Source organism: Ictalurus furcatus, chromosome 10 (assembly GCF_023375685.1).
Source record: "Ictalurus furcatus strain D&B chromosome 10, Billie_1.0, whole genome shotgun sequence".
Taxonomy (NCBI): Eukaryota; Metazoa; Chordata; class Actinopteri; order Siluriformes; family Ictaluridae; genus Ictalurus; species Ictalurus furcatus.
In genome coordinates this window covers 6,844,321-6,867,472 of record NC_071264.1, presented here as the reverse complement: position 1 = coordinate 6,867,472, position 23,152 = coordinate 6,844,321, and the positions used below count along the sequence as shown (strand labels likewise).

Genomic DNA, 23,152 nt, shown 5'->3' with positions numbered 1-23,152 from the left:
CCTCATTTTGTGGAATAAACACGATGGTTTCAAAACCGCACTGTAAAACCTAACAGAGGAAATGACATAATGAAATGAGTAATCACTATACAAACGGGTCTAAATGTCACATTTGCTTGATCTGTTCTCAGTGTTGAGAACTTAGATACTGGATACTGTGTGAACACTCAATCTGCAGACATTTAAAGTGAGCCGTAATGTTTTAATTACTCAAAGAATATTAGCTTAAACCTAGACCAAAACTTCATTTCAGTTCGTTAACAAATAGTGAACCATATAGGCTGAAGTTATTCAGTTCCAATTTGTAAAGGTCATGTTTCATAAAATCCCTTCCTTACACTTTAAAAAGCGGTTAGGACGGTATGAAGCTTTTGCATATCGATATAATGTCCATGTTACCACATTAATATACTAAATATGCATACACATTTCTATGTAATGATGATGAGTCTTTATTGGTCACATATACGTTATAGCGCAGTGAAATTCTTTTCTTCGCATACCCCAGGACGTTAGGGTCAGAGCGCAGGGTCAGCCATGATACAGCGCCCCTGGAGTAGAAAGGGTTAAGAGCCTCGCTCAAGGGCCCGACACGAGCAGCTTGGCAGCGCCAGGGCTTGAACCCCCGGCCTTCCAATCAGTAACCCAGAGCCTTAACCGCCAAGCCACCACTCCACCTATGAGTTCGTAATGTATGTATGTGAGTTTCTGATGCATACCGAATGAGCTGTCTTATTTATAACATACCGTAGCTTTCTAAACAAAACAGCACGTCAAATTTGACTTCTTTAAACTTTATGGGTTTACGTAGGTGTAACAAATCATAAGTTAAGTCGACTCAAATCGTTACACTGTACTCAAAGCGATCGTTTTTTTGTTAAACTCAACTGCTTTATGGTTTCCTTTTACTGATTTGAGGAACCGTAATTCATCAGGATTTGCAGTGCATCTGTACACTAATGATAACACACACACACACACAGCGGTTCTTCTCTTATCTAGAGCTTCTGTTTGTTAGATATCTACATCTCACATCTCTGAAGTTACATCGCACCCCTTTTTTCTCTAAAGCCTCACAGCTGACGGGACACATGGTATATTCCCCCGTGGGAGGGTGAAGGTTAGGTTATGTGCGATATATTTCTGCATGTGATATGTATGAGAGGCAAACGAAAAGCATGATTTAAACCGACACGTTACTCGAGATCATGTTACGGATCCAGCCGACATCGACGCCGCGACATGTGCGATCAGATGTGCCTGAACACTCAACTCATTTCATCTCACATTTGTGGTATTTGAAGGATTTCCACAGCTTCAACCTGAAACCTTGTTTAAATGTGAAAGTGGTGAAGCCAGCCACCTACTTACCTCGTTGTCAGATAGAGCGTCTGATTACATTACGTGTGTGTGGTTTAGACGTGTGGGTGTCATGGCAGAAAATCACAGTACGTGAAGTCATCCTGTTCTCTCGTTCGCCAGGCCCTTTTTCCTCTTTCTCTCTACTTCCGTTTCGTCCTTGCCTGTCTCTCTGCCTCTTCCTCTCTGGATCCTTTTGTTACATTTCATCCATTGTCGCTGTCAGTCCTGAACAGTCAATGTCAAAGGAATCAGTCGAGAGCTCACAACTGAAACTACACACACAACCACACACACACACACGCACTTTAACCATAAGAGACCAGACATTGGTTTAAAAAAACACCTGACAGTTACGTTCCATTAGAATCAGTTCCACTTTAACACAGACAGCCTAAACCACCAGTCTATGTTCCATGAGAAAGACATGGTTTTACATACACACACACACACACACACACACACACACATATATGGGCTGTCATTCCAACGACCTCCCTCTCTCTATAATGAAAGTAGCTTATGAATGTGTGAGTGAATGTAGATAGACAGTTGCTGCTGTCATTTATGTCTGTGGATTGTGTTCATTCTTGTGAGTAGGGGAGAGAGAGCGAGAGAGAGACAGAGGCGTCATGCTCCATAAAGCTGCTCTGATACTCCAAGTTTAGTGTTACTCCGACACATACTGTTTGCTGAAAGGATTTCACACGCTGCACGTGACGGCTTCTCATTTCTCTGTTTTCAGTGCGTAATCACAGATCCAGTTGGCAGCCTGGACACTATGGTAGCCGAAGAGGCTCCTAGAGGTACGTAACGATCAGAACGATAATGACACTGCATTCTTTTTTGCATAAACAATTAGTACGCTTGACAGAATTGATCGAATTGAATTCGAGGTCCATGTCAGGATATGTTTGTACGTATTCGTTCAACCGAGTTCATATGAGCTCGTCCAGCATGGAGAGAAGAAAGGAGTGAGGTATGGGGTGGAGAGGAGACGAAAGGAGGGGAGGGGAGATGGAAGAAGAGAGGAGAAATGAAAGAAGTTCTTAAATACGAGCAATCTGGCTGCTTTAGGATGCCACAAGTGCCACACTGTATTTCTTTTCCTAGTATGAATTTTTCTTGTCTTAGTCATAGACACGCACACAATGATGTATCAGATGTATCAGGATCGCTCGGGCAGTCTTTACACCTGGTGTGTGGTTTTTTTTTTTCTTTCCTTCTTATAATGTTAATCATTAAAGTTTCTGTCATCCGTTTGAATTATGACAACAATGACCTCCTATCAAATTTCATGAGTTCACCGTGTTAAACATTAAAGTTGTTTTTATCTTTATTTGACCGGCGCTTAGTCTCAGACAAGCACTCTGACTCACGGCTGCTCGGCCAGGTGTGGCTCACAGTAACACACACCCACACACACACACACACACACACCTGTTCGCATGCATGCAGAATGGAATGTGTCTTAATCAGCTAGAGAAAAGCCCCTCCAGCAAATATTGGTAATGTTGCATCATTTGCGATAAATTACATCCAAACATGCTTTCCTGAGAACATCGTGGGTATCATCGGTACGTCTATAACCTCGACCAGCTTCAGTCGTACTAAACCGTTTGACATTTTTGTGATGCATTTCTAAAGCTTGAAACACTCCTGAGGTGAAAATGTGGCACTACTGTTTGTCCCATTTCTAGTGTTGAAGCTGATTAGGTCTGTCAGGCAACAGGACAGCCTGCTCTCGGTACGAACGAACATGTTTACAGATGTGTACACAGGTACACACAGATGTGAGCTGGTGGGATGTAAAACAAAACCTGGACTGATGAGTATTCATGATTATGGAGAATGGCTTTCTAATAAATATCGACTGATAATAGATAAGTAGTCCTGAGATTGGTAAAGCTCTAAGGTAGGAGTTTTGAAGTTCATTGCCTGGGGTTCACCTGGGCTACACCTGTGTGTAAAACATCTGTTTGCAGCCGCAATTAACCTTAACTAATAGCAGTGCTGCAGGTGAACATGAACATATTACATATTACATATTACATCAGCCTTTACACATCACTCTTTGATATATTAGCTGAGACAAGTACTACAATAAAGATGGTAAACAAATGGGTTACAGTGATTTTGAAATGTATATATACACACATATATATATATACACCAATAAATATCAGTAAGCCAGACTGGAAACATTTTAGGGTTTTTTTTTAAATGTCAGAGGTCGAATAGATAGTTCGAGGCCTCGGAAATAATCTGTCAATTCTGTGATTTTGAGACATTTTAAGAACTTTTAAGCAATCAAAAAAGTTCCAAACAAACCCATCTTTTCAGCTTTATATATTTCTTTTTTTATATACTTTCATGCAATATTTTGATGTAAAACTTCTCAAATATATATCTGTGGCATATAACATATTTATAACATTAGGTCATAACATTAGGTGGAACCCACAGTCAATTCCGAGGTCTCAAGCTGTTGAAGTTAAAGAAGTGAGAATGTGTGTAGGATTCCCACACGTAAATTCCCAGTCTACCCGCCTGTTACAGCTGAATGTCCCATGCGCTTAAAAAAAAGTCCTTTGTTTTTCATGAGCAGTGAGATAGCAACAGTAATGTATTAGATAAGTCTGTATAACAAAAAAAACAACACATTGTTATTATCATTATTGTTGTTGTTGTTGTTGTTGTTGTTGTTATCTGTTCCATTATGATGTTGATGCACTTTATGTTAATTTAATAACAATGTGATGAACAGGCTACTGTAAACATGGACAAATTTTTATTTATTTAGGTGGTTTTTCTCCACAAATGACAGTTGATTTTGTAGGGTAAATTTTTTTAAAGATGTAATAACAAGATTCAACATGCACAATAAATGGCTAATTAATAACAACAACGGCAACAGCAATATCACCCCCACCACCACTACCAACAACAGCAACAACAATAACAATAGTAACAGTAATAAGAACAACAACAGCGATAATAATAATAATAATAATAATAATAATAATAACAGCAACACCACCCACAACCACCAACAACAATACCAGTAATAATAATAACAGCAATACCACCACCACTACCAACAACGGCAACAACAATAACAACAGTAATAATAACAGCAACAACAACAGTAAAAGTACTGTTATTATTAACAGTAACACCCCCACCATCAACACCACCGACAACAACAACAGTAAAATAATAACAGTAACACCACCCCCACCATCAGCACCACCGACAACAATAACAGAAGTAAAATAATACGAGTGACACCACCCACACCACCATCAACACCACCGACTACAACAATAACAACAACAGTAAAATAATAACAGTAACACCACCCCCACCACCATCAACACCACCGACTACAACAATCATAATAACAGCAACACCACCGCCCCACCTCCAACAACCACAAAACACTCATAATCATCATCATATAGTTATACTATTATTACAGATGATTGTTTTATTATATAACCGTCTTTTGTTTTAAATAAACAATGACAGATTTGATATAATATCCTTAATGTTCATCATGTATGATACTCGGGCAAAATAAATAAATAAATAAATAATATCTTCATGCGCAGCTCGAGTATCTCTTCCTCTCTCACCTGGGCGGAAGTGCTGCTTGAAACTCGGCCAGGTAACAGAGCCTGCCCACTTTACACTTCCCTCCAGGTGAGACACAAGTACCTGAGTGTTCCAGCGTCACCTATTACCTGGTTCTTTCCCTCACAAAACGCCATGAACTCGGCTCATCATCATTTCTCACCCATACAGCAACCTTGAGGACTAATGGGGATTGTTTTACTGAGCCTTTTTCTTCCCTACTGGCTTAGCACGGTAGAAGGTAAGACACTTTACCCTGCTTGATGAACTGTAAAGTCACAAATTTATACATTTAAGTAAAGTTGTTTGGATGTTTTCACGCGTTGAAAAGCCTACAAAGCGTGTAATGTACGTCATTATTATTATTATTATTATTATTATTATTATTATTATTATTATTATTATTATTGCTAGTGTTTTGGTATCACAGACAGCGCGTGCCAGAGCACAGAGACAAATAAACAGTCCTGAATGAACACGCTGTTAGCTAAATGAATCCTGTAAAGTGTGTAGGAGATTATTATCTGATTCCGGTCGATTCCAGATTACTCAAGTGGCCATGTAAACACCCGAGGGTGATACCTGAAATATAATTCAAGTCGTTATCTGAGGTGAAGAATGAAACGTTGGATTCGGCCCAGGAAAAGTGTTGTTTGTTTATTATCCCAGCCTGTTTGTGTCCAGCTGAATTTCTGGATTGGTACCCCGCGCACTGTAAGGGTTTATTTAACAGTCTACGTAGAGAAAGTCGAGTTTCGGGCAAGAAATGAACCGCAGTGCCACAGTTTCGTGTTTGTGACACTTTTGTGTTCAGGCAGCTGTGGGGCGGAAGGCGCGCGGACGTGTGGCGAGTGCGTGCAGCTGGGGCCGCAGTGCGCGTGGTGCTCTCTACAGGTACGCGCGCGCACCTCAGTACTCTCTGTTTACAACTATCTCTAAAGGTCAACCGAATTCAGGGGTATTTAAGAGGAATAGCATCATCGATTTAAGTGGGATGCCACCCCTTTAAGTTTAAAGAAATAAACAAGTAAACAAATAAACACATACATACATACATACATACATAAACTTTTTTGGTGAAGTGTCATACCATTGCTTTTTGTACATCCATTTTGGGTTAAGTCAAAAGTGATTCCTCAGCATAACTCTGGAATGAAATCTGGTTTGTTCAAGAACATGGTGCAACACATACAAGTGGATATATAAATAGTCTACACACCCTTGTTAAAATGGCAGGTTTTTGTAGGGGGGGGGGGATGAAACCAAGATAAATCATGTCAGAATTCTACCTTTGTTGTGAAGTTTGAACCGATTAATTAGGCGAAAAACAGTAAGATTCGTGTACGATAACCCGGCTATTGTAGGCATACAGTACACGCGTGCACGTGTGGGTAAGAGTCGGTCGGTTTGGCGTATCTTGACGTAACAATATTTTGCCATTATTCCTCGCAAAAGCATGAAAAATGTCTGTCACATCGGCTGGGCAGCTCCTGTGCACAGCCGTCTTCAGGTCCCCCCACAGATTATCGATTGGATTTAGATCTGGCTGGGAAATTCCCAAACCTTGAACTTGTTTTGGTGAAGCCATTGCATTGTTGATTTGGACGTGTGCTTCGAGTCGTTGTCGTGCTGAAAGGTGAAATTCCTTTTCACCCAGCAAAATCACCAGTGTTGATGTAACACCCACAGTGTTGAATTCACACCCTATAGTGTTTATATAAGTTCATTGGACTCATATAAATACTCTGGGTGTTAAGTCAGCACTAGGGATTTTACTGTGCATCTTAAGTGTTTTTAGTAGAAGGTTTAAGAAAAACAGCCACTATGATGTATCAAGTATGATGCCAATATTGACTGGTATTTGGAGCTATTGGTTTTTCCCTCCACCCTGATTAAACCCCAGCTCCAGCTGAAGAAAAGCAGTCCCAAAGTATGATACTGCCGCCACCATGCTTCACCGTGTGCTGTGTGTTGCGCTTTTTTTTGTGCCAAACATCTTTTGGCTTCATTGCCAAAAAGATCAACTTTGATCTCATTAAACCATAACACATTATTCCTATGGTTTTGGAAGATTGTATGGTTGTTGTTGTTGTTTTTTGTTTTGTTTTTAAACTTTAGCCCGGTTTAGAATTCGGGAGATTGTTGTCACATGTAGGAAGCAACCAGTATTTACCAGAAATTGCTGCAATTCTGTTAATGTTGCTGTAGGCCTCTTGGCAGCCTCCCAGACCAGTTTTCTCCTCACCTTCATCAATCACAGACGGACGTCCTGTTCTTAGTAATGTCACTGTTGTGCCATATTTTCTCCGCTTGTTGATTGTTATCTTTACAGTGTTTACTCCTGATCGATATTTTTCAACAATGAAGATCTGCTTTGTAAGCTCTTTACGGTCCATGGATTTTCCAGTTGGACTTTACCAAGAAGATGTCAGGAAAATCCTATTTGAACAGCTGTACTTTATTTGAGGGTGATCGGTCACTTTAATTGGTGGCAGGTGTACACTAATTAGTATTTATCACGAGTTTGAATGTGATCGGTTAATTCTGATAACTAAAATTGAAAACATTTACATCACAAAAACCTGGCATTTTAACAAGGGTGTGTAGACTTTTTATATCCGCTGTATAGCATTACAGTTCCCCTTCTCTTGAACTAAGAGGCCCAAACATGTTCCAGCATGACAATGCTTTTGTGCACATAGCAAGGTCTATGAAGACATGGTTTGGAACAACTCGAATGGCTGGCACAGAGCCCTGACCTCAACCCCACTGAACACCTTTGCGATGAATTGGAAAACCGACTGCAGTCGGTCCCAGTCCCAGTCCTCCTCGTCCAATGCTCTTGTAGCTGAACGAGCAGAAATCCCCACAGTCACGCTCTAAAATCTAGTGGAAAACCTTCCCAGAAGACCGGAGGTTATTATAACAGTAAAGGCAGGACTAAATCTGGAATGGGATGTTCAAAAAGCACACGTGGCTGTGGTGGTCATGTATCCACGAACATTTGGTTACATAGTGTAGAAATACAGCAGAACGGTACACAAGACTACGTACACCAGAGTGTGAATTGAGTGCAAAAACATACAATATATCCCCAGGACACTGCACACTGACTAGAATAAGTATTAGATGGAAGAAACCAGTCAAAACAGATATCTGTCAACTGTCGGCTCTCCACTCTATCATGCAACTGTTTACAAAAGTAATGTAACTGCAAAATCAGTAGTAAAAGGTGTGTAATAATCCTTGTCATGTTAATGTCATTACATTTAAGATCGTTTAAGATTTAAGTCGCCCATTGATATTTCAAGTTCATGTGTGAGATGAAGGCGTACGTAGGCTGCCAAGTTGCGTTAGTTATATATCGGGAGTGCTTTGTGTTCAAATTAATAAAGTTTGCGCCGAAGCAAAGACACGGCAGGATGTTATTTAGAAATGCATGGGGTTCATTCACAAATAGAGTGATGGTGTAGCTTGATTCCTAGAGTCTATCAAATTAACCCCAAAACCTACAGAGGAGCCAGTCTAAAAATATAGAGTCCAGTGGTGAAGAGTTAAACGATTCGGTTTCAATAGTTTCAGTAGATAGCAGCTTCCAAACGTTTGTAACTGAACATTGATTCAATTGAACCGGTGTTTGTGCAGCAACGCATCTGGCAATCACGTAACTTTTTTTTTTTTCTTCTTCTTCTTCTCAACAGAATTTCACAGATTCTTTAGCGGTGAGCGAGCGCTGCGGTACGCGCGAGGAACTTCTTCTTCAGGGATGTCCGCAAGAGTTCATGCAGTTCCCAGTGAACACCGTGGAGCTGCTGGCTGACGGGCCGTTAGGGAAAAGTGCGGACCCCAATAACGTGTCCTACATAACACCACAGAGGATGGCGCTCAAACTGCGTCCAGGTGCGATGTATAGTACGCAGATCGAAACAGATCGGAACCATTCAAATAATACGTACATCGTAAGAAACCGTTCCATAAGAGTTTTTAGAAAATCCCAAGAAAAACGACTGCAAGTGGCAAAAAGTACATCGTTCACTATTAAAAATTCAGTACAATCATGCGTGCTTCAGAAACAGCTTTATCCAGGGTCGCAGTACTGTATATCCCAGCAGCACCGGGCGCAAGGCGGGAATCCACATCACAGGGCACCATGTGCAATCATTCAGTCCTACCGGTGGTTCAGCATAGCCAATCCACCTACATACATGTTTTTCTGAGGTGGGAGGAAACCCACACAGTCAAAAACACAAGTTCTGAATCAAACCAGGGACCCTTCATCATGCCACTCTCTATGAATATACACGAGAGGGATTTGGAAACATCCCTGTGTCCTATTTATAAAAATAGACCCAATTGGGTTTGGCTGTCTTTCTATTCATAGCACATATTACACTTACTTCCTCTAGAAACTAAGAGGAGGTGTGTTCTTATCATTTTATATAACGAATGCTGTATATTTAGAAAATGTCTGGACACAGACATTTAAGATCATTATATAATCGGTGGTATCCAGTCTTATCCAGAAAGGGTCGGTGTGGGAGCAGGTTTTCATTCCAGGCAAGCCGGAGCCACACCTAATTCCACCTGTTGTGTGGCTTCTGATTGGTTGGAATGAAAACCTGCACCCACACCGGCCGTTTCTGGATTAGATTGGACACCCCTGTTATATATCGTGCTTTGGCAGGAGGCGTATAACAGCTCTCTTAAATCGAGTCATTTTCCCCGAACGTCCTACGTGGTAAAGAATCTGAAGTTTCTGTTTCTCCGTTTCTACACCAGGAACCCAAGTGACCTTTCAAGTAAAAGTACAACAATCAGAAGACTATCCAGTAGATATGTATTATCTTATGGACCTCTCAGCTTCGATGTACGACGATCTGCAGATGATCAGAGACCTGGGGTCGACTCTTTCCAAAGAAATGGCTAGTCTCACCAGTAATTTCCGACTGGGATTTGGTTCGTTTGTAGAGAAGCCGGTTCTGCCCTACATTGAAATTACTCCAGAGAAGCTGGCAAACCCCTGCTGGTAATCCTCCCTTAATACACAGCTTATTAAATGCTCATTAAGTTGAGTGACTGATTTATTTTTTTTTTGACGATACGTAGTAACCGTGTTTTGCGGGAAACACCACGATTGCTAGATTCACCTTGATGAAGATATAAAGGAGAATATTTCATTACATGACAATATTTTGTTCCCCAGGAACGTAGAGCACGTTTGTTCGCCCACGTTCGGATACAGACACGTCCTTCCATTAACAGGCAGCACAGACCAGTTCAATAAGATCATTTCTGAACAGCACATCTCCGCAAACAATGACATTCCAGAGTGCGGCTTCGATGCCATCATGCAGGCAGCGGTGTGTGGGGTGAGACTTTTATTTTTTTATTTTTTTCTCGATCCCACACATGCACTAGATGCACTGGACCGTTGTTCTTCTCTAAGGACTCTATTTTGTGTCTGATACAAAATATCCTCTGTAGGATAAGATCGGGTGGCGGAACGATTCCATGCGCTTGCTGGTCTTTGTCAGCGACGCGGACTCTCATTTCGGGATGGACAGCAAAATGGCCGGCATCGTCATCCCTAACGACGGACAGTGCCACCTAGACAGCAACAATGAGTATTCCATGGCAGGTCACTTGGTAAGGTGAAGCCTACAGCTCTACTGTCCATGTGAAAAGTTGTTGATGATGATGATGATGATGATGATGATGATGATAAACGCAGTAATATACAGAACGTTTACTTCTGATTTGTGCATTGCATGATTTTCTTTCTCTGTCATGTTTAGGAGTATCCAACCTTAGGACAACTTATAGACAAGCTGGTGGAAAACAACATCCTCCTCATATTCGCAGTGACTACAAATCTGAGACAAACCTATGAGGTGAGATCAAGACTTTCAGGTTTGTGTATTTATTCCAAAATAAACACATTTCCGTCAGAGGCTGAGCTAGTCCAGTGTATCAGTGAGAATATGATACATGTTGCGACTGTATGTCTTATTCGGTTGCGCCTTGGACATGCTCAAACACGATCACGTCAAAACGTTTCCCTTTCTAAGCTCTCTCTCTGGACCCGTGCCCACTATATATCTATATCTGCCTTCTGCATTCCACAATCCTGTGGATGTTTTTATGTGGAGTTTTTTTTTGTTTTTGTTTTTTCCCCATTTTGAACAGAACTATGCAAATCTAATTCCTGGTGCAACAGTGGGGGTGTTGGAAAACGATTCCCGGAACATTCTCCAACTGATCTTGACTGCGTATAAGGTACAGTAGTTCTTTGTCTTTGTCTGGAACTGTCTTGCAGCAGGTTAGGGGGTACCAGGGTGCACTCGTGAAGGGCACTTCAGAGATAATAAGCAAGGCGTTCATGATCCTAATCTGGGCTGTTCAACACTAGAAAAAGAGAAATCTTTTGCAGTACTGCTTACGTTATATAGGTGCTGACTGCTTTTTTCCATCTTTCTTTTTTTTTTTTGCCCCTTCTAATTCTTTTTGTCTGAGTCTTAACGTTCACAGTGCGTGTCTGCACTTGTCCTCTCTGGGTTGTTTGATCTTAGCATTTCTGTTCCTTCATCCCCCACTCCCTCCTTCCTCTTTCCTCTCTCAGAGCTCTCTAATCATTTGCTTCTTCTCAATCCGTTGGAGAGCTGCTCTTCTGCGCAGGGCCCATTGAAGAGAGTGGGTCTAACTCTCCTTCAGAAATGAGACTGGTGGTCTCCGCTAAAGTGGGAACGTTTGAACAAATACCGCCTCCTTAGTGTGACTTTAGAACGGTTGATATTATATTGTGATATTTTTAATATGATATTTTCTACTGTTATGTTTTCCTCCTGTGACTCTACAGAATCATCGCCGATGCTTGCGAAATTGTTTCACGAATGAAAACAAAATCTAAGATAAACAAAGGCAACCTGAGTAAACACAAAATACAGTTTTTAAATAATAATGTTATTTATTGAAGCAAAAAAAATGATGCAATACCAACTGAAAATGTATTTGCAACCGTAGTTACTAATTCCCCGAATCTATGAAACTGCATTGATAACGGGGTTCAGCTGGACTAGACTCAACCAGGCCTGATTACTGCAAACCCTGTTCAATCAAATCAACACTTAAATAGAACTTTTTCAACAGCATGAAGTTGGTTAAAAGGTCTTACCCAGTAACACTGGGTAAAATTGAAAGAAATTCCAGAAATGATGATGAAGAAGGTGATTGAAATGCATCAGGCTGGGAAGGGTTACAAAGCTATTTCAAAGGCTCTGGGACTCCAAAGAACCACAGTGAGAGTCGTTATCTCCAAATGGAAAAACTCAGCACTGTAGTGAACCTTCCCAGAAGTGGCTGACCTTCCAAAATTCCTCCAAGAGCACAGCAACGACTCATCCAGGAAGTCACAAAAGAGCCAAGGACAACATCGAAGGACCTACAGGCCTCTCTTGCATCAGTAAAGGTCACTGTTCATGACTCCACTATCAGACACTGGGCAAAAATGGCATCCATGGAAGAGTGGTGAGGTGAAAACCACTGCTAACCCAGAAGAACGTTAAGGCTCGTCTGAATTTTGCCAAAACACATCTTGATGATCCTCAAACCTTTTGGGAGAATGTTGTGTGGACTGATGAGTCGAAAGTGGAACTGTTTGGAAGACGGGAGTCCCGTTACATCTGGTGTAAACCAAACACAGAATTCCACAAAAAGAACATCATAATTACGGTCAAGCATGGTGGTGGCAGTGTGATGCTGTGGGGATGCAAACAAAGTGAAGGCGGTTATAGCAGTGGGACTAAATCTGGAATGGGATGTTAAGCATGCACACGAGTGTGATGGTCAGGTGTCCGCAGACGTTTGGTCACATTGTGTGATTGTGTCAAATCAACAATGTCTTTCCAAAATCAAGAAACTGCTATTTACAGTTGACAACAATAGCCATCTAATAATATTTGATTCAATTTTCTAATTTTTTTATTAAGATTTTTATGTTTGTTACATTACAGGAAAATCAGAACTGTTGGCTGGACACAATAGTTTAATTCTTCTAAAAAGCTGAGTCAAAATTGGGTCCTTTAAATGGCATTTTATTATAATGCCCATATGATTTTCAGAGAATATTGTCTTTTAATAATGATGATGCCTTTTTTGTTTGTACAGAAATATGGTAGAAAAAAAATTAATAGTGCTTAATCTCGTATTAGTGTCATGTTAACGAACTTGGTCTTTCATGAACTTGGTTATTGTTTAAGTTTTACGAGCAGGGTTTACAAGTCAGGTTCTCCGTATAATGTATGCATATTTATATTGCAAATCACACATGCACACCACTGTTTACTTGTTTCCCATGAAAAGACGGATAAAAAAGAAGAAACACCCGTCTACCTTTTCCTATGACAAAGCATTCGGGGCTAGTCTCAAGTCTTTTGGTGCAGTTTTTGAGTTGTGGTTGTGATAGGGGAATTTGATGAAACCTGGCAACTCCTTCCACAAGCTTCCACAAGATGTCCTTTAAAGCTCTACATTAAAGCGAACAGCCTTTTAAAATTTTTCATCCTGCAGGGTCCACACTTATTCAGAAGCTTCTTGGCAAGCTTTAAAAAAAATAGAATACTCCTCCTATCTGTTCATATCTGTATATGTTATGTTATACATATATATATATATATATATATATATATATATATATATATATATATATAAATATATATATCTATATATATATATATATATATATATCTTAATTTAGGACGCATAAGCTATTCAATTCGAATGATTTGTTTGGATTCGGTTAAATCGCTACTATGAGGAAATTGATGTGTCTGTTGTGTTCGATTTTAAGGAGCTGAGGTCCGAGATTGAGCTGGAGGTTCTGGGGGACACGGAAAATCTCCAGATCTCTTTCACAGCTCTCTGTCAAGATGATGCAGTCCAGCCGGGGCTTAAACACTGCACCAATGTCAAAGTTGGAGACATAGTGAGTCCTCAGTTATTTTGATGCTAGACTAATTAGATGTTTAATGTTTATGCATCTTTTGACTAGTGAATGCAAATTGGGGTAAATAAAAGGCCATGATGATCCCTGAGTGATCAAGAAGTATTAGAATTACTATATGCTATATTGGGAGCGTGCGGAAAGGTTTGCTTTGCTTCTCTCAGGTGGCCTTTAATGTGACGGTGGAGCTGGACAGCTGTCTGGACGCTCCACATCGTTTCTCCCTGCGACCCGTGGGCTTCCAGGACACTCTCGAGGTGGAGCTGGAATCGCTGTGTATGTGCGATTGCCAGAGGACCATCGAGCTGAACAGCACACACTGCAGTGAAGGACAAGGGGCTCTGGAGTGTGGCTCCTGCATATGTGACCCTGGGTTCATAGGTCCAAGGTGTGAGTGCGCAGAGGACAAAGGTCAAGTCAGTGACTGCAGGTGAGAAAGGGCACCGATAACCTGTTACACCTGCTAAACATCACCAGTGCGTGTTGGTCCATTTTCCACATGCGTTCGCTTAACGATTAGTCATACTGTGTGTACAACCCTGTACAGGGCCCATGATAGTGCAGAGGTGTGCAGCGGGCAGGGCGAGTGCTTTTGCGGCCAGTGCGCGTGCTACCCATCCAGCTTCGGTCTCGTGTACGGAAAATACTGCGAGTGTGATGACTTCTCCTGCCTCAGATTCAGAGGGAACCTGTGTGGAGGTCAGTAACAGTAGCCACAACAAAAAAGACACGGCTGTGTGTAGGGAGGATTGTACTCGATCTCGCGCTCTACGGAATGTTAATGAAACAAAAACATCCCGGTAATTACATGCGGTCGTAACACCCACATTAATGTTTTATGCAGGGAGTCAAGGGCGCGTTAGTCACAGCGCCACAGCTCTAAATCGAGCCATTTCCAGTGCAGCAGGCAGAGAGTGTTGAGTATTCAGTCGCACCTATCAGGGTCTGTATATTCACAAGAGAGAGAGAGTTCAGCAGAAAGAGTGGACAGCATTTAGGAGTCATTAAGGAGATATTTAAGAGATCCCCGAAGGACTTTGGTTCTGGAATCAGTCCAGTGGAGTTCGCTCCAGCACTAAGCCCGGTACATCTTAATATATCTGCAAATTTGTAAGGATTTGAAAGCGTTTTGATGGTTCGGGTTAGGTGCAGTCATACCCCTTCTTATGAGGTAGGAAATCATTGTTCTAATTGTCCCTTGAATGCAATATTAAAAGTTGCAAAAGCAGTCATTAATTGGTTTAGTTCATACAAGACATTATGATAGTTTATATGGGTGTGTGTGTGTGTGTGTATATATATATATATATATATATATATATATATATATATATATATATATATATATAAACGTGCAAAATACCGGGAGGTGTCAATAAAAATGGATTCAGAAGCCTTTACTTCTTAATAATGAAGTTTTTAATAATGAGAATTTTTATTTAAACAATGACTTTTTTGAATTGCGGCTTATTATCACAGATGTGAAGTTGGTTTCAAATCATTTACACGTTTGATGCAAATCTGTACTCTTTGCCTGTTTCTATTTTACATTCACGTTATATTTTTAACAGCTTTCTGATGCATGTCAATGACTTAAATCTACATTTTATTTTAGAATCAGTTTCAGTTACTCTTCCAGGAGTCTCAGCATGACACTCAGGAACAGTTAGCAGAGGCAAACCCCCCCCCCCCAACAAAAAAAACAAAACCCTGATTTCCTTATTGTTTCCTCCTTTACAGTGGTGCTTGAAAGTTTGTTAGAATGTTCTACATTTCTGAATAAATATGACCTAAAAGTTCACCGCACAAGTCCTAAAAGTAGATTAAGAGAACACAATTAGGTTGTTGGGGGGAAGCAAGATATAAAATAAATAAGTAAATAAAATAAGAGAAGACAATTAAACAAATGAGACAAAAAAATGATACTCGGTCGTTTGTTTTTTGAGGAAAATGATCCAGTATTACACGTCTGTGGACTTGTGATGATGTTTTCATATATGTTTTATGCAGATATATACTGTAGAAAATTCTAAAGGGTTCACAAACTTTCAAGCACCACTGTACTTTGCATGTCACATATTTCACGCAGTTTAAAAAAAAAAAAAAAAAAATCACCTGCAACTGGCCCACTAACTGCACACACAATGTATCCCACTGCACATTCAAAATAGCACTCGTTATTTGGTCTCAGTAAATCCGGGAGAGTATTAAATTGAACGTTTCCATTTTTTGGTTAAAAATGTTGGCACAATGATGCCACTGATCGACCTTAGGACATTTTATATAGATTAAGTGGCCTGTTATTGAGAAATGACAGATCCATCTATCCATCCATTTTCTATACCGCTTATCCTTCAGGGTCACGGGGAATCTGGAGTCTATCCCAGGGAGCATAGGGCACAAGGCGGGGTACACCCTGGACGGGGTGCCACTCCATCGCAGGACACAATCACATACACACTCACACCCATTCATACACCTAGCACTTTGGACATTGCCAATCAGCCTACCATGCATGTCTTTGGACTGGGGGAGGAAACCGGAGTACCCGGAGGAAACCCCCGCAGCACACGGAGAACATGCAAACTCCGCACACACAGGGCCGTGACAGGAATCGAACCCACAACCCTGGAGGCGTGAGGCGGACGTGCTAACCACTAAGCCACCGTGTGCCCTATATTTCATGTATATTTCATCGAATTGATGATATATGTATGCCCCTAACACACAGTGGTGCCAGCATCTACAGTTTAGCATTTACAATGTCTAACCCCTCGGTACAGGATACAGGAGCATCCTGAAAACTATTCTTTTCTGCTTTTTCAGCTAAAGTGAAAAAGCAGTCAGGCCTAACATGAATAAAATTCGCCTGCTTGAAATGAAAAAAAACAACAATTTACTGAAGGGGAAAGGACGTGGGATGTGAAAGACGCACCTGTATCTAATAGTGTTTACTTTTGCTTTGTGGCACCTTTATCTAGGTGAACTTTGACCTGCAAGTAGAAAACAAGGCGGTGGGGCTGGGGTCATTTTGAAGCAGTGCGTATTACTTTTGCCTCGCTGTTTTCTTACTTCTTTTGGTGGTCAATTTTTTCCCCCTTCTCACTGCTTGCTAGAATGTTCTTGTTAGCAATGCTGGCACCTTTCCAGTGATACAATCTGGATCAAGAAACGTTTGACATAACTGTTGTATAATTTAATTTAATAAAAAACAACGACAACAAAGGCCTTATAAGTAAGTGAATATATAAGTAAGGAACATGTTTATATATGTGTGTGTGTGTGTGTGTGTGTGTTTGTACGTGCCTGTGTTCAGGTAATGGAGAGTGTGACTGCGGCGAGTGTGTGTGTCATGAGGGTTGGATAGGCGAGTATTGCAACTGCAGCACCAACACACACACCTGTGAGTCAGCGGACGGGTCGGTCTGCAGCGGACGTGGAAAGTGTGTATGCGGGAAGTGCGAGTGTTCTGTTGCCGGCGCTTCAGGGGATAAGTGTGAGAAGTGTGCTACCTGTGGAGATGTCTGTAGCGCAAGCAGGTACATGCACCTTTTCTTTCTCTCACACATAGAATAAAAAAAAAAAGTTTATTACCATATCATGTTCGTGACATTTGTAGTCTTAACCCCCCCCCCCCCCCATATACGGATTATCAGCTGCAAAAAAAATCCCTCTATGACATTGAAATACGTGAGTTGCAGAATATAAGCCGAATATATTGTCCTGTGTTTTTAATAGGTCGTTTGTCTTTGTGTCATTATGTGTGTGTGAATGTATAGGTACATATACTATACATTTTATACTTTATATCACTTTTATTAGAACTGTATTTACTGGATATTAACTCATATAAGCTTTCTTTACAACCGTGGTGAGCTGAAAAGTATCTCGGAGCTCACAACACGTCAACGGATGCACTGTAGGAGACGGGCTACACCCGCCGAGGACCACAGTGGGTTCCACACCTGTCAACGACAAACAGGAATGTGAGGCCACAGTGGGCACAGGTTCACCCACACTGGACAGCTGAAGATAAAAAGACGAGGCGACGTGTCTGATATACTAGCACCAACACCCATGTCACGGTCGAAGTCACCGAGATCCGTTTCCTCATTCCTCACACATGAGTTCGATGCGAACATTAACTGAAACGCTTGTGCTGTATCTTTTGCCTCTTATGATCGATAGCCAGTTGTACACGTTCTTATTAAAGTGGCCGGTTGGAGTGTGTTTATGAGCGGGCGCTACAGCACATCTGTGTGTGTGTGTGTGTGTGTGTGTGTGTGTATTTCATTCTCATGTTCCATTTGCCCAGTTGTTCTCAATATAACACCAGGTGAAAGCATCTCACAGGTCATCAGTGTCTCATTTCCCTGTTCTTATAGTCCAGCAGTTCAGATCAAAAGTTAGAAATGGACAAAGAGTAAGAAAGGGGAAAGGGGCTACGAGAAAAGTGTCCAGATGTTTCTTCGTTCAGCAAACACAAAACCAATCTTTGTCTTCAGATAAATCCTCTGACGTGTGTATACTCTCTGTGTGTGTGTGTGTGTGTGTGTGTATGTGCGTGTGTGTGTATACACGTCTGGGTCTCTCATAGGTCTTGTGTGGAGTGTTATCTGAAAACCGATGAACCCTCAGAAGAGTGTGTCCATAAGTGCAACACTATTCATACCACTGTCACCAACTCTACAGGTCAGTGTACACCTCCATGGCTGTCTCTTACTGTGTAGCGAGGGGACATTGTCTTAAATATACATCATTTGCATGACCGCAGCATTCGCTGTTAAAAAACCGCTCACAAAACAACGTTCATACTATAACATCACGTCATGGATAACTTTTTTGATCCAATTTATATGATAATCAGAACAAACCTGAGATTTGTACTTTGTCCAAAGCTCTTAATGTTCTCCATTCAGCAGCATTTTGCTTAAAACAGTTCCTAGTATGAACATTTTTACATTTATAACGAATTATTTACACAGTTTTACTATTTCAACGCCTTTCGTATTAGCAGATATATTTTTCATATTGATTTGACGTTAATATCTATTCCTGCTCCTAAATCAGTGGGTGTTTGTTTGTTTTTTAAATTTGTCCATACATATCCTTCAAGGATAATTAAAAGGCTTACTTGCGTAGGACATTCTTTCCAAGCTTCCCATCAGTCCCGCAACAGGCCATGACAAATCCTAAGTAAAACTGCACTGTGCCTGGGTGGACGTGGGAATGGCTGACTTGACCCTAATAGAGTTATACTCTTGGACAGTTGGACAGTATGGCAGTCGTCACACATGTTGTCTCACCATCTTGCGAGTTCTGACCTCTTTCTGTGTCTCGCACACAAACAAAAACCCCCCACGTGCTATAGATTAGGCCTTTTGACACTTAACAAAGATCTACAAGCCACTCAGACTATTGTGTAGACTAGCGCTATTGTTGGGCCTGAGTGATTACAAGCCCATCAAGTGTCTTGACAAGGACAGGCCATTGTAAGAGGCCTCAGTCTGGGGCAGGAAATGAGGTGTCAGACTGCATCGGTAGTCTCCAACTGAGACGTACAACGCAGAGACACAAAACGCCAGTCTTCTGTGACGACCTCACTGGACGTATGAATAGAGAACTGTATTATATATATATATATATATATATATATATATATATATATCAGAAATATCATGAGTGACATATACAATATTTTTTTTTCTGATTAATCCAGGATTCTCAAACATATATCTACAAAACGCTCCTATTTCTTTCACTGTAGGTTTGAAATACATTCTAAGAGGTTATGGAATAATAATAATAATAATAAGAATAATAATGAGAGTAATCACAACGTCCTTAACATCATAATATTTTCCGTTTATTTATTTCTATACTGCAATAGTTAACATGAATAAATGATAAACCTCAGCAATAATCAATTAATAATAATGGTGCGAACGCAACAATATCACTTAACACGTGTCGTAATTGACGTTTGTTTAAATGTTAACTAAAGACATAATGTTTGTTCAATCCATCCGCAAATATCATACCACAGCGCTGTTGAATTCTTGAATCTGATTGGTCAGAAGGTGTTGATGAATGTTCTAAACCAGCAGCTCTGACAATAGTGTCAACTGTCATTCAGATGATAGGTTTATATTAATGTGCGCGTCCTAATCTGTTATAGTTTCTGTCGCAACATCTCATATACAGGGACCTGCACAGCGGATGCTCCACGTCATCTAATAAAGGGATTTAAAAAAAAACATTCTTTAACGAAGACTCTTCTGTAAGGAGATGCTTATTTATAATTTCCAGAAAGAGTCTGAAATGTCAGTTTTCCTGCCACAGGAGCCTTCAGGACAGAAGACTTTAGAAGAGTTTTTGATCTTCTTAGCTTCAAGAGTGGGAAAACGAGAGAGGCTGGTGAGGGAGCGGATGTTAGCTGTTGTAATGTAACTGTAGATGAAATGGTTAAATAGCACAACGTGTCGTTCATTAATAAATTAAGGATTGTAATTGTTGGCGAATTGCTGTGGTAGAAAATCAAATAAAACACTTCGTTGGGAAATAATCAACTTGGCGGTAAGCGCATGACGTTGAAGGCTTTCCTTTCACAAGGGTTTATTCCTTACATAAATTACAGCGTGTTCCTAAATGTTGATAGGCTGAGCTTTGGTGAACTCTGGTCTCCAGGTATACACACCGGAGCTTGCCTCAGTTCTGAAATTCACTACCGTAAATCTGTTCGTTAAGGTCTCGGTTCACATGGGTCATATTCGGTTTATTATATAAAAACATCATTTAATCCAAGTGTTAGTTACTTTTTTGTTAGTTAGTAACGGTGCATTAATGCTGAAGCGTGGGACGTAAAGTCTTCCTCCAAGAGGTTAATAATGTCTAAATGTGTGTCCTACAGACTATGGCATAATTTTTCTGTCTTATGTACAGTACTGTGCAAAAGTCTTAGGCATCCTACTTTTTTTCTTTTTTTTAGTACAAATTTTGTTGTTTATTTTATGAATTCAGAAATATTGAGTCCATGAAAAAAACATCTTAGATTTCCAAACGTTACTTTTCCCAAAGATAATCTTTTTTATTTATTTTTCATTTTTGTATGACAGTAAAGAAAGCAACATATTATGTAAGAGACACTTTTCAGACAAACGCATAATGAAGGCTGCTGGGTTTTGCTGCAGAAAAATAATTAAAAAAAAAAAAAGAATCAAGTGCGACAGTCAAAGTCTCCACGTAAAACATACCAGCTCATTGGGACATTTAAGAAAAAAAAGCACAAAGCAAAGGGTCGTCACACCACATATCGACTTTGTTTACTTTATTACTGTTCACAGCGTATTGTAGTATTTTTCTTTTAAGCAGAAAGATTTCATTTCGTTATTTTTCAAGTCGTCTTTACTTTACGGCGTTCCCTCGCGAGACTTGAGCACAGTCCTGTATGTCTTTTGTAATTCCTCACTCGTGCCCACAATTGCTTTCTTTTCATGTTTTAGACTTTGACGAGAGCCACGCAGTGACGTGCGCTCTCCGTAGTGAGAACGAGTGTCTGATCTCCTTCACGTTAGTGGGCGGTGAAAAGGGAAGCGCCGTTTACAATCTCAGGCTTGGTAAGAACCCATTCATCTCATTTCCCCACCCTATCATTACCATTACCATTACCATTTGGCAGCTGCTTTAAACTAAGGCGATTTAAAGAAGAGGCAGAATTAAATCCGGGCATGCAGCTTTTAAATAAGTTCACTAATAGACATGTGGCACAAGTAAATTCCCACAGATTGAAACCAGTGCATGGTTCTTGTAGGAAGAACTGAAAAAGCCATAACTAAGCAGGTTCACACACTCACTCTGCTAATGCTAATGGGTTCATTTAGAATAAGCCCGTTATGGTCAGTAAAGTTAGATGATAATACGCTCATATGGGTCATACGTTAATAAATGTGCTTGTGTGATTGTCTTGCAGATTGTCCCAAGCCTCTAAATATCGCGATGATCGCTCTGGGTGTTTGTATGTCCGTGCTCACTATCGGCATCATACTTGCGGTGGTTTGGAAGCTTTTCATATACGTCCACGACCAAAAAGAGGTTGCCAAGTTTGAGGCAGAGAGAGCTAAAGCAAAATGGCAATCAGTAAGTTATTCAGGATTTTAAAATTTTTTTTTTTTTTTTATGTTCAAGCAAAAATGTTGAAAAACATTAACGGTATTTCTTATTTCTAATATATATTATTTCATGATGTATTCTTTACCATTTGCTATATTTTCCTTTTGCAGGGCACAAACCCTCTTTTCAGGAGCTCAACATCAACATTTAAGAATGTAGCATATAAACATACAGTTAGACAGAGAGATGATCTATGTTGACAAAACTAAAGGACTGACAAAACTGATTTAATGTGCTGACTGTAAAGTATTTTTCATGGAATGGTGAGTCTGTGTGTGTGCATATATGAGTGCATTTTCTTTTTTTCAGTGGTCTTTTCTCAGAGCCAGGCTGTGGGAAATATTTTATATTGTTAATATATTTGCTGCTAAATGATTAAAAAAAAAAAAAAATCAAAGAAAGCAAATCCAGAATTGTTTTGAACCTTGATTTAAAAAAAAGAGTGAAGTAGAAAACAATGTATATATTAATTTTACAGGGGAAACGATCCTTTAATTTATTGATGATTATTCAGTGGGATCAGCTGAAATTGCACATTTTCTGGTTTTCTTTTAAAAATATGTTACTGACTGTCGTTTTTACTGCTCGATAGTAATACTTTTGGACAGTTATTTCATAGGCTAGTGAATATTTCATGATTTCATGTTTGTGTTCTGACCTTCCTGCTGAAATAAAACCTAAACAATAGAAAGCATGACAGAAATTCGAATGGTTTCCACTACAAATACCATTACAAACCATCAGGTATCCATTAAAATCATTACCATTACCATTATTAGTCATTAATGGTGTCCAGTAGACACAACAAGCCACCAATAGAGACCCACAGGAACCATTACAGTTTCCATTAAAACCAATATAATTCTCATTATAACTATTACAACCATTACAAATTCTGTGAGGGTTTCTATAGTTTTTTTTTTTCCACAGGTTTTTGGAAAACTTCAAAAGACAGAAGTAGACAAGGTGAAAAAACAAAAACACTTTTTA

The 23,152-nt window shown here is 40.1% G+C and overlaps 1 protein-coding gene across 3 annotated transcripts; it reads left to right on the top strand.

Moving 5' to 3' along the window:
* The first annotated feature begins 1,892 nt into the window (after window positions 1-1,892).
* itgb6 (integrin, beta 6) lies at window positions 1,893-22,833 on the top strand. 3 transcript variants are annotated; one of them, XM_053634934.1, is made up of 17 exons: window positions 1,893-2,165; window positions 5,167-5,236; window positions 5,810-5,889; window positions 8,697-8,895; window positions 9,775-10,021; window positions 10,199-10,364; window positions 10,480-10,641; window positions 10,791-10,886; window positions 11,182-11,271; window positions 13,841-13,975; window positions 14,158-14,423; window positions 14,541-14,692; window positions 17,310-17,532; window positions 18,591-18,685; window positions 21,496-21,609; window positions 21,963-22,129; window positions 22,273-22,833. In XM_053634934.1, the coding sequence occupies exons 2-17, from the start codon at window positions 5,182-5,184 to the stop codon at window positions 22,360-22,362; spliced, it is 2,337 nt and encodes a 778-aa protein (XP_053490909.1). In that variant the 5' UTR covers window positions 1,893-2,165; window positions 5,167-5,181; the 3' UTR covers window positions 22,363-22,833. The 3 variants fall into 3 exon arrangements, with proteins under 3 accessions (XP_053490909.1, XP_053490908.1, XP_053490910.1); XM_053634933.1 differs by lacking the exon at window positions 1,893-2,165 and having other exon boundaries at window positions 5,065-5,236; XM_053634935.1 differs by lacking the exons at window positions 1,893-2,165; window positions 5,810-5,889 and having other exon boundaries at window positions 5,065-5,236.
* Window positions 22,834-23,152: the final 319 nt, after the last annotated feature.

Coding starts and splice junctions, on each gene's coding strand:
- itgb6 (XM_053634934.1), top strand. CDS start 5,182: ATGGGGATTGTTTTACTGAGCCTTTTTCTTCCCTACTGGCTTAGCACG. Junction 5,237..5,809: donor CTGGCTTAGCACGGTAGAAG/GTAAGACACTTT, acceptor TTTTGTGTTCAG/GCAGCTGTGGGGCGGAAGGC. Junction 8,896..9,774: donor GGCGCTCAAACTGCGTCCAG/GTGCGATGTATA, acceptor TTTCTACACCAG/GAACCCAAGTGACCTTTCAA.